This window comes from Phocoena phocoena, chromosome 7 (genome assembly GCF_963924675.1).
Source record: "Phocoena phocoena chromosome 7, mPhoPho1.1, whole genome shotgun sequence".
NCBI classification, from domain to species: domain Eukaryota; kingdom Metazoa; phylum Chordata; class Mammalia; order Artiodactyla; family Phocoenidae; genus Phocoena; species Phocoena phocoena.
This window is the reverse complement of record NC_089225.1, coordinates 16,483,815-16,496,273: the sequence shown is the minus strand read 5'-3', so window position 1 is coordinate 16,496,273 and position 12,459 is coordinate 16,483,815. Positions and strand designations below refer to the sequence as shown.

Sequence of the window (12,459 nt, the reverse complement as noted above, 5' to 3'; positions counted from 1 at the left end):
AAACCACTGACAACTTTTAACATGCACGTTCTGCTTGTACGGTACACACACACAGGCTGAGTCAGGATAAGAACACCCAGCAGCAAGTACTAAAAAGCCTTCACACTGTTATCAAAGTATTGGTATAACATATTCTTGGAATATTTGCCAGAATATTTAATAATCTAGAAAAACCATGATGAACTTAAATGACCGAAGAAAGGAAAAAGTATAAAGAACTTCTGACTAATGAGAGTTAAAAATGCAGATATAGTTGATAGAATGATTTCATGAATATTCAACTAAAAACCCTATTTTAGAACTGAAAAAAGCAAACTTTATAAAGGTAAGTAAAACTAGACTTTTAAAGGCAAAGTTCACTTTTAACAATGCAGTTATTTATATGCTGCTGAATAATTTAAAAAAACCTTTAATTTGATTTCCAACAAGCTATGAAGACAATTTTTTTAAAATGAAGACATTTATTAACAATGAAAACTGCCTAAGTAAACAAAAAGAGTCTAACTCCTGAATATATCTGAATATAAACCTGAAAACAATCAGGGATGCTTCCTATTATACCAAATATCAATAGGTTAAAAAAAATATACATTTTAAGCTCAATAAATAAAGTTGATAAATGCTAAAATTTCAGAAACTATATATAAATATGCTTGGATATTAGAACAAAAAAAAACCCCAGGAAAGTAGGTTTCTCCTACCATGTTTCTATTACAGGTCTGGGGCATACCCTGCTACTTTTACCAGAAGGTATCTCCCTGCCCTCAATTCCCACCAAAGGCCCAGCCTACTCATTTAACTGATTCCCTAATCTTGATGCAAAGACAATCAAGAAATGACTGTTGGTATGTTTTTCTAATCTATTATATATACACACATTTTTCCCTTGTGTTTTGCCTTCATCTTAAAATATTTGAACAAATGACATAATCATTTAATCAAATTAAATCCGCTGTTACAGTTCTTTTTAAAAAATTCAAAAGTAAAATTAACCTTCAATTTTTATTTTTCAAATCTGCAAAAAAGCCGATGTTTTCAAAGTATCAGTATGGTAAGGTTCATTTATACAGCAATCTACCAAAATCCTCTAATAAGCAGCACTTCCCTAGTTTCACTAGAATAATTTTGGTTGATATTCAAGATTATGACCCTGAGATGTGGAAAGACCTGGATATTATTTAAATCTATAAAAGGATTTAATGATGTATGACTTTAGTGTTACATATATTTTATAATATTCATAGTTTTTGAAAATGCATGGTATATGTAAGATAAGTAATTCTCAATTACAAAGATTTCCATTCTTAACCATGACAGATAAATTAGAATTTATTAAACCATAAAACAAAATTAAATACCACAGAATTGTTTTTTTAAATAAAGAGGATACATATCACTGAGAGTATTTTGCCTTTATCCTAAAAACTGCATGAAGATCTAAAGAAAAATAAAAATCTGATCTTAACTTCTACGCATTATAAGCCTTTGGGCTTTCAAGTATTTCTTCTTCAAATTGTATTAAACCAAACCACACACACACATCGTTTTGTTACTTAATATTGGCATTAGAAGCTTACAAATATTGAACTGAGTGATAAAAGGCTACACATCTTTTAGTGTGAGCCAGTGGCACATCTTTTTCTCCCTAGTACCCCTAGAAGCACTAAAGAAACTTCTCCCTTTGGGCTGCTGGGAGAGACTCTCCACCCCAATTCTCTTTTCTGCAATGTTATCACGGCCAGCATTTATCAAAAGAACCCTCACATTCAGACCAGGACCTCACAGACGAGGAAAGCAGCACCCGCCCTGGTGAGTCCAGACAGAAATGAGCAATCACTGAGAAACGACGTTATTCCTGTGCCTCTCACATCTATGGGAGTATTAACATAGTGTTAAGAAACCTTTGGAGTCTATGTCAGAAATCAAAACACTACTATTTATATGAGTAAACTATATCCCCTATTCCATACCACTGACTCACCAAAGAACATCTGGAACATAATCAGCTCCAAAACTGGAGAACTATATATAAAGACACTGCCCTTAATTTAGAAATTAAGGAAAAATATTGAAAGGCTAGAAAATGTAACACATTACCCATTTCTTTGGTACTTTTTATATCTCTTTGTAGTAAAACAGCTTGGAAGAGAAGGCATCAAGTATTATTCATGGTCATCTTTAAAATTTAGTCACATTCCTTACCTTTCATTAGCTCTGTTTTAGTAATACACTTAAAATATCTAATAAATAGTTTGCCTTACCTTTTGCATACACATGTCAGCTATTATGGACAGAGGTATTGTAAGGCTTAGTGCAAGTGTGCCTATCAGTGATGAGGTAAGAAAGCAGCCCCTAAAAAGAAAAAAGAAAATATACATTTCCATATCAAAAAAGTAAAAGAACCAAAGAAAAACAATGATCAAAAACTATCTATCTTACAACATAGGCAAGAGAGATCAGGAGCAAAAATAAAAGCTCAGGATGGACTAAGACATAATGAAAAATAAAGTTACTAAGATCATTCTTACAGTTTATCTTCAAGTATTAAAAATCCAATATATAAGTATACTGATTTCAAAAGACTTTATGCTATTTTCTAGATCTGCTTACAGACGTTATTCAACTTTTGATGTATAGCTTATATTTTATTAACATTTTTAATAAAACTGTCAAAAGAGTTGTTATAGTTTTGTGATAATGATACTCAACTAACAAAGGAAACAGCTATATTAAAATTTCAGGACAATACCTCATAACACAGACTTTAACAAAGTGATAAGCCAACAGGTGGGTCGGTCATTAAAGCAAAAATATCTCACCCTCATTAAAAACTAAAGTAGTCTTTAGATGTGTGCTGCTCTTTTGATTTGGCTTAATATCGGAAAAAAATAACTTGAGTATTTTTCAGGGATATTTCCTTGTGGTTTTACATTTTTCGAGCAATTGTCCTAACCAAAACCTAAGCTCTTCATTTTATTTTCACCTTGAACTATCAATGTTGGTATCAAATTTTGACATACCAATTGCATATAATTTTATATAGTTGAAGGAAAAAAATGAAGGAAAGCATTATATTGAATAGATATTTGGGTATATAAGAAGAAAATGAATTATAGGCCAAGATAAAACCATAATGTATATAATTAGGACTACAGACCCATGGAAATTATAGGCAAGTAAATTCTAGCTCAGTATATGTTAGGATTAACAATGCTGTCCTACAATAAAAGAGGCTATCTCTTGATAAAGTTTCACTTGAAGTATTCACCAGAGGCTGGACAATTAGTTCTTATTGATGTGGTAAAGAAAACTCAAGCGCTAGTCCACTATTCATGAGCTGATCTGTGAAAAGAGGGTTCAGGGATCAAATATCATTTTTCTTAATTAAAAATTTTTTAAATTAATTAATTTATTGGCCACACTGCAAGACTTGCAGGCGGGATCTTAGTTCCAGGACCAGGAATCAAACCGGGGCCCCCGCAGTGAAAGCGCTGAGTCCTAACCACTGGACCACCAGGGAATTCTCTTGTTGTTTTTTTTTTAATGCAGTATATGTTCTTAGAGATTTATAATGCAAAGTAGAATCACACTGAGTCTGAGATGAAGTATGAAAAACCCTGTTTGACTTATACCAGCTTTTCCCAATTTAGCTGATGGCTGAATACATCTGATTTATTTTTTTTAATTAATTAATTTACTTATTTATTTTTTGGCCGAGGCACGCGGCACGCAGGATCTTAGTTCCCTAACCAGGGATCGAACCTGTGCCCCCTGCAGTGGAAGCGCAGAGTCCTAACCACCAGACCACCAGGGAATTCCCCATTTGATCTATTATTCATTCAACATGCTCCAGGAAATGCTAAGACAGAGGACTAGGTGGATAATCTCACATCTATACTAGCAGTACAATATATGGAGTTAACAGTGCACTTAAAAAAGTTTTTTTCCAATAAACAATGAGTGACAAGTACACATCTTTAATTTCCAAAAAATTCACAACTGCACTTCTAAATCTTTAGTATACTACTCAGCACCTGATTATATATGCTGAAGTTTGTTGTCTGTTTATAGTTAAACATACAATAATCTTGCCTTCCTAGAAAGAAATCATCATATACGCGAAGGTTATGACTTCTGATTTAACTATTTTTAATGATCTAAAAAGGTATAAAATATATAGATATGCTCCTTATAATTGTTTTGAATTACCAACAACACAGAGAATTGAAGGGATATGAAGTTTGTTTCATTACTGACTAACTTACTGCTTTTGAGCTGTAACCATAAGTACTCTTAAATGCTTGAGTGCAGAAGTATATCTGAAAAATAAACCTTTTTGAGGTCCTGAAAAATCCACCCCAGGTAAGGATAAACATAGCTTTGATCATAATGTATGATCCTGAGTGTCCAGTTTAGTCAACAATAAACACTCATATACACAGTTGGGAATATACATTGTGTTCCTTCTGTAGAGAATAACTTTGCAATTCTCTCAAAATCAAGTCTACACGTTTGGGGCTTCCCTAGTGGCGCAGTGGTTGAGAGTCCGCCTGCCGATGCAGGGGACACGGGTTCGTGCCCCGGTCCGGGAGGATCCCATGTGCCGCGGAGCGGCTGGGCCCATGAGCCATGGCCGCTGGGCCTGCGCGTCCAGAGCCTGTGCTCCGCAGCGGGAGAGGCCACAGCAGTGAGAGGCCCGCGTACCGCAGAAAAAATAAAAAGTCTACATGCTTGATTCAGTCTTTTCAGTATTTATCCTATAGAATACTTACATGTATATGCAAAAACATATATGAGGATGTTCAATGCCATATTATTTACATAGCAGAAGACTACAAACTAAAATGTCTCTCAAGAAGGAACTGGTAAAACACATTATGTTCTATGCATTATGTTACATAACAGATTGGAGCATAACAGATTAGAGTACTACATAGGCTTTAAAAAAATGAATCTAGTGGCTGATACGTAAAGATTTACAAGACAGTAATTTGTGTACAGAATGATATCCATAGTTTGCATGTTAAAAATAAAACAAATTGGAGTGGGGAGGATTAAGAGACTGATAACACACTTCTGTATATACAGACAATTTTGCAGAAGGCTTAGAAGTTAATAGTGGTTGCCTCTGGGGAAAAGAAATGAAAATGTGGGGCAGAAGGGAGATTACCTTTTCATTGTAATCCATTTTGTACACTTTTGTATGGATTACTCTCTTAATTTAAAAAAAGTTAAACACAAAAAGAATAAAAATATTTCAAAACATGTTATTTATTATTTAGCTATAAAATTTTCCAAGGGAGCAAACTCAGGAAAGCTCACATAATAGAGAGATTACATATGTCACAACTCATTCATTCAACCCCAAAGCCTACATTAAAATCTGCTGACATAATGAAACTCTAGTGTATATATTTATTAAAAATAACTCTCTCGATAAATGAGTATTTTAATATTTGTAAATTTATGGTATAGTCCATGTTTATTATGAGTCTCAATGTAATACGAACCATACTAACTAAACCTTTCTCTCGTCTAATATCCAAAAATTTTTTTAAATTACTTCTTTCAAATATGTAAAAACTCCTTGCTTTGAAATTTTCTAATCTAAGCTAAACTTAGAAAAGTAGGGAGTACAAACTTCTGTTAAAATACAGTGAGTGCATAATTGTTTAAAGCATATGGTTCACCGGGTTGAACCCTATGAAACTGCCATCAAAAATGGTTTAAGATCAACAATTCCTTATGGTGCAACTAAGTTCAATCAAAACACTACCAGTAAGCAGTTTCATCTGCCCAGAACCAAGAGTGGAAAGAGGCAAGAGAAATGATAGAACAAAAGAAGTGATAGGACAAAAGAATGAGACATATGGTATATATTAATATATAAAATAAAATATATAATTCTTTTTGGTTAAAAAAAATGAGCACCTCAAATAATTTGTACAAAATGAGCAGATTTTAATACCAAAGAGTTTTAGATCAGCAAAGGAATTTAATTACACAAATTACTACATACAAAGTAAATCTTTAAGTACTACACGAAAGGGAGTGAGTACAGAGGATATCAAGAAAATAAAGATATTTCCTTAATTGGAGAGGGGAAAGAAATGTAGGCAGAGCATTAAGGAAGACTTGATGGAAAAGGCTATTTTTGTTACAGTCTTTTGCAAGGGAAAACTAGTCAGTAGTCTTAAATGGCATATAATAAAATACATTTAGGAGTTTAGGTTACAATTTGTGTTTCTTTTTAAGTTCGTATTAGATGGAAACAGAAGTAAGTATTAAGCTCTCTATTTGAAGTTTTCTTAAACTCCATATATGATACTGCTGTCAAACTATTTTAAGATTATTATCATATATCAACATAGTTGATATTACAACATATCAAACTACGTTAAAATCTCAAGTTAATCAGAGCTTAGGGTTTATATATCTGCCTCACTCATATGAAAAGTCCTGAGAATAAACAAAACAAAAAAGTCTATGAGCAACCAAACAGACATTCCAAAGTCTGAATAAGCAAAGTCCCCAGATTCTCACTTAGAATTCATGTATTCATACCTGGGATACACATCTCCTAAGTGTGACTGTCCATTAGATAATGATGCCTTTAATTAGCATAACACTCTACTTTCTAAAACATTCTATAAATTCAGATCATTCATATTCATTTATTTGTTCAGCAAAATTCACGAGCTCCTTCTATGTGCAAGCCACTACTCTATGCAATGGGTACACAGAAATTAAAAAAAACAAAACACAGTTCCTGCTCTAATGGGGTTACTGTATTAAGCTATAAGTGTGTGGGGTGGGAAGGTGCACAGGAAGGGCCATCAGAAGACAGAAGAAATAGAAATGCTTAAACTAGCCAAAAGTCAATAAACTCATAACTAATAAATCATAGGGTAATAAACAGTACATACCACAACCACAGGAACTCTGAGAGCACTGTTCCAATAAGGCCATTAATGATAATGCACATTAATACTACTTTATTGGGAAACTCAAAGTCCTCAAATCCAGTATAATGAAGTAAAAAGAAACCTGGCCATAAGAGCAGCAGATTAAAGAGACCTACAAAACCTAAACATGTATAAAAGAGAGAAAAGTTAGTAACTGTGATTTATTTCAATTTTCCAAACTTATAACTCTACAATAAGAAAACGTTAGATTTTGCACAAAGGGCTTCAACAGGTTTCCTTAACTGAAATTTCTGTTACTTTTTCTTTTTCCTGTTACTTTTGTTTTTAAGTAAGTCTTATGGAGAGATCAACACAAGAAGAAACTTTATCAAGCAACTGGTGATCACTGAGTCTTCAAGGTTCAACTATCCCACTGTATGGAGCAACTACTGCAGAACAAACCACTTAGAACAATTCAGAAAGAAGGGTTGCTAATCTTAGATTATAATAATGTAATGTCCTAGAACTTAAAGGAATAACTGGTGCGTGTATGTGTGTGTGTATTCAGCCTAAATTATTAAGAGGAACTAGACGGTTTACTCTCTGATTCGAATCACATTTATGTTTAAAGCACCCGTGCTATGCTAGGAATAATGGAGGAGGGTCCCCTAAAAAGATAAAATTTTTGCTTCCCGCCTTCCCAAGAGCTCATAAGCTAGTCTGTGAGATTACACACATATGCCAATAGCTATTCAAGTATGAACTAAGCATGGACTATGTGTAAAGGAAGGCTATAATATTTAGTGGTTAAGTGTGTGCTCTGCAGTCTGATTGCCCTGGGTTCCAATCCCAGCTCTACCATTCACTAGTACTGTAATCTTTAGGCAAACTTTAGGCAAGATGCTCAACCTCTTGTAAACCTCAGTTTTCCAATCTATAAGTGTAAAACAATATTTAATTAGGTTACTAGGAAGATTAGACAAACATAAAATACAACACAGTACATGGCATGGAGTAAATAGTTAATAAAGGCTAGCTATTATTATTATAGAAACGTAAGCTTATATAAGACTACAACATGTGTATGTAAAGAAAAAAATATTATAATCTTATAGTAGTTTTTATTGGACTTTGTATATAGTTTAACACCACAATTCCACTACGAGATCCAGAGGTAACTATAGAGCTTTCCTAAAAGAAAATTAAATTACAGTAGGTATGTATTTTATATTTGCTGCTAAATAATAAACTAGTATTCAGGATGCCTAGTTAAATCTTAATAGGGCTGGAGCACCTACTCTCATCTGCTGCTGAAGACTCACAAGACCTGCCTTCTCTGAAGGACTGTCTTGGATAGCGACCAAGTCTGCCTTTCCCTGGAAGTCCCCACCCCTCCCCACTCCACACCCTGCGCAGCCAAATCCTAATGGCTCTAGGCCAGGACAGCTCTGAGGAGTGCCTAGACACATTACCTGCTCCCACTGTGCTCCCTGCCCAGGGACCTGCAATGAGCTGGGCCACGCCTCAACTGTACCAGAGATCGCGTGGTTCTCTCCCCTTCTCTATTCTTCTCCTCTCACGCCCTTGCCAGTCTTTCCTGCAGAGCACCCCTTCGATGGATCTCCCGCACCAAATCCCCGTCTCATACCCTGCTTCTAGGAAACCCAAGTTAAGACATCTAGTGATAAAAATAAAAAGGAACAAAACAACACACGTACAGAAGGCTTGTATAGTATTAAAAAGTTGTTCTAATTAAAACAGCAAAATTTGGCATTATCAAGAACCAAATCTCTTTTCTGTTCCCTGAACTATGAAACCTATGAAAACCCACATTTAGTAACAACTTTTGGATCTAGAGATCAAAGATCCAAATCACTTCACCTGTTCTCTAGACCCTCCAGAAGGCAGCCACATGCACTTCTGCTCTTCCCTAAAGTGAACACTCCAGCACAATGGACCTATTCACTGTTCCCTGCTATGCTCTGCTCACATCCCAGTGCTGAAAGAACCCTCCACGTCCCAACCCTAACTACTACTTCTCCAATCCTATCTATTCTAAAGCCCATGTCAAATTCATATTGCTTTCCATATCATGGCACATATGAAGATTAACCAAGTTATATGTCTGTTACTACTCTCCAATAAGAGTAAATAAGCAATTTTTCTTGAAAGCTGCCAATCTTAAAAAAAAACACTGTAAAACATTAACATTTTAATCCATTCCAGATGGAATTTTCTATGACTTTAAAATAAGACATCATTAAAATTATCTTCATGTTTAAAGTATACTTATTGAATTCTCTACTTGAAAGGAACTTGAGTGATCACCCAGTCTAGCGGCTTTTCAAAGGTTTTATTTTTGTTCATTTTTAGGTGAAGATATACAAACTATTTTTAGCAGAAAAATCATTTCTACAAATTAAATTATAATGCTAAAAAACCAACAAAGCAGAATTGCTCCAGCAGAAGCAGCAAAGGAGTCTGAGAACCAGACTCACACGTGCAATGCCACCTCCTTCCAACCTTCCCAGGATCCTCCGTAAATCAGCTACTAACCTAGCCCAATCTTCTCATTTTCAGATGAGTATGAGATACATGAAGTTATAACAGCTAGAGTCCATGTCCTGGTTCCCTGTAAGCCGCACTTGGAATTCTCATCACCATGCTTCTTTATCTATTGATATTCAGATATCTTTTGTAAGATATCTTGTCAATGTGTTCTTCTTTTGCAATCCTAGATATCACAAGTTCTTTACTGAGCTGATTTCAGGCAAAGGAGAATTTATAAATCATATTAGGCATTTACCAAAATTAAGAATTGATGCCAGAAACTATAACTGGATAATTTGAAAATCTATGTCATAAAAGAATCTGAGTCTTAAAGTGCAAATGGAAAACCTTCAAAAGACCTACAATTTTTAGTAAAAACAAGTACATAGACTGAAACAGTATTATACGTATCATTTTGGGGCAGTTTCCCCAATCTTACACTTCAAAAAAGGCAAAATGCATAATACAACAGGCATACACTCACATACTTATAACAGCATAACCTGTCATATCAGTGAGGAAAATATCTGATTCACAGGCTGAAGACATTAATTTGAAAAAGGTGTTAGAAGGAATGTCTTTACCTCACACTGAGGGAATGAGCGTTTCCTCACAGGTGCACAACTATGCAGAACAAGGTAAGAGAAAAACATTGAGATTGGACTTCATAATCTTTAAAATCTAATGGTTTTAAAGAATCATATGGGGGAGTGGGGAGGAAGACTTCCCTATTCCCTCCAAAAAACAAAAATGAAAACCCTAAGTTAATCATTCAGAGTAAATAGCCTCACAAGTTAAACATAGTCTTACCAAAGAACATTGGAATATCCAATTTATCTTCTCTGTCTACTTTTCTCTTGATCATAACGATATAGACAGCATAGAGCAGGGCTCCAACAAGAGACCAAATGGAACCTGTAAAAATCAAGATAATAATTTAAAGCATCTGTTCATTAACTCATTTACCACACACTTATTTAAAATCTGACACAGTCAGCTCCTATTTCAAGAAATCAGTATTCAAATATGAAAAGATAAAGCATAACCCACCTTATCCATGGCCTCCAGGAATATAGGAAAGAGTTTAAAGTATAAACAAATAAATGCAAAAACATTCACCTCAATGATCTAACCAATGTTATACATGTTATATTACCAACTTTTTGGTATTTAATTTTGAAATGCATACTTCATATTGTCCCCTACATAAGCAATTATGACACGTGACACAGCCAACTTAACAAGGCTTCCTTCCCTCTCTAAGCTGTTGTTTATATTGTTCTCCCCACTGCTATGTATAATTTTTAATATACATTCTACCACCATTTTTTTTTTTTTTGTGGTATGCGGGCCTCTCACTGTTGTTGTGGCCTCTCCCGTTGCGGAGCACAGGCTCCGGATGCGCCGCCTCAGCGGCCATGGCTCACGGGCCCAGCCGCTCCGTGGCATGCGGGATCTTCCTGGACCGGAGCACGAACCCGTGTCCCCTGCATCGGCAGGCGGACTCTCAACCACTGCACCACCAGGGAAGCCCTCTACCACCATTTTGAAGACCCTATTAAAGTCCCACCACTGCCACCAAGCATCCTCTTTCTACTCCACTGAATTTCCATCCTTGTGTTCTATTTTAGATAATGTAATACTTACTATAGTTAAATATAGTGTTATTTTATTCTCTAGGGGCTTTATTTTGTTAATCATATATTATTGATTAAAATCAAAAACTCCTTGACAACTGTAAACACATAATGTATACTTTTTAATGTTCTAAAATATCTAACATAATGTAGGGCTCACAGTACCTGCATAATAAATATGGATTCTCTTTAATATATTAACTCGCAAGAACATTTAAGTAAGCCTTTAAAAGCAGCTGTATAGGGCTTCCCTGGTGGCGCAGTGGTTGAGAGTCTGCCTGCTGATGCAGGGGACACGGGTTCGTGCCCCGGTCCGGGAAGATCCCACATGCCGTGGAGCGGCTGGGCCCATGAGCCATGGCCGCTGAGCCTGCGTGTCCAGAGCCTGTGCTCCGCAACGGGAGAGGCCACAGCAGTGAGAGGCCCGCGTACCGCAAAAAACCGAAACAAACAAACAATAAAAACAGCTGTTAAAGGTGCTATCTGCCTGGTGACCATATTCAATACTTTAATCAATTATCCAAAAGTCCAGTATTTCATTAAATCTATTTATTATTACTATTACTACTAAACTATTTTTAAAAAGCAAAGGGAAAGCCTGTCAACAAAATCTCTCACACACACACAACAAATATACATATTGTTTTACACATACAGATCTGCTCTGGGTGAGAAAGAGGTAAGGCAGTTCAAGACACAGCTCCCTGGGCAGTAACCAGGAATAGTTTAGAAAGCACTGTTGTATTTAATGAACTTTAAATGTCTAAAGAAAGTATCCAGAAGAAGGGACTTCCCTGGTGGTCCAGCAGTTAAGACTCCACGCTCCCAATGCAGGGGACCCAGGTTCAATACCTGGTCAGGGAGCTAGATCCTGCATGCTGCAACTAAAGATCCCACATGCCACAACTAAAGATTCCGCATGCTGCAACTAAGATCCTGCATGCTTCAACTAATAGCCAGCGCAGCCAAGTAAATAAATAAATGAATATTTTTAAAAATAAATAAAAAATAAAGTATCCAGAAGGAAACCAGTTAAGCTAGATTTTGATTACCCTTCTTTTGTTAAATCTAAACAATGGATCAAAAACGACGTGTTTACTGTAGTAGTAACTGTTTCAGGCAAGAATCAAAAGTGAAAGACAAAATTAGCAGGCAGGTACAAGCATGATGGATAGGATATATGTATAGCCTCAGTATCTATTACAAGATGATTTTTACTTACAAAGGGAAAAATCAGTAACTACACTAGAGCAACCTGACACACCACTTTAAAATTAATGTCACCAGTAATGGGACAAATCAACATCATGTGCCTTCTGATATGATATACTTATCAGGATACAATATCACTTCCATGGTATTCTTGC

General features: G+C 35.5%; 1 protein-coding gene across 1 annotated transcript in view; it reads right to left on the bottom strand.

The window, feature by feature from the left end:
* Nucleotides 1-12,459, bottom strand: part of SLC35F5 (solute carrier family 35 member F5) — a 52,445-nt gene that overhangs the window by 15,158 nt on the left and 24,828 nt on the right. The window contains exons 11-13 of the mRNA XM_065880338.1: nt 10,266-10,370; nt 6,927-7,086; nt 2,262-2,352 (exon numbers count right to left, since the gene is read on the bottom strand). Coding sequence (XP_065736410.1) covers nt 2,262-2,352; nt 6,927-7,086; nt 10,266-10,370 — 356 coding nt within the window. The remainder of the gene's footprint in view (nt 1-2,261; nt 2,353-6,926; nt 7,087-10,265; nt 10,371-12,459) is intronic.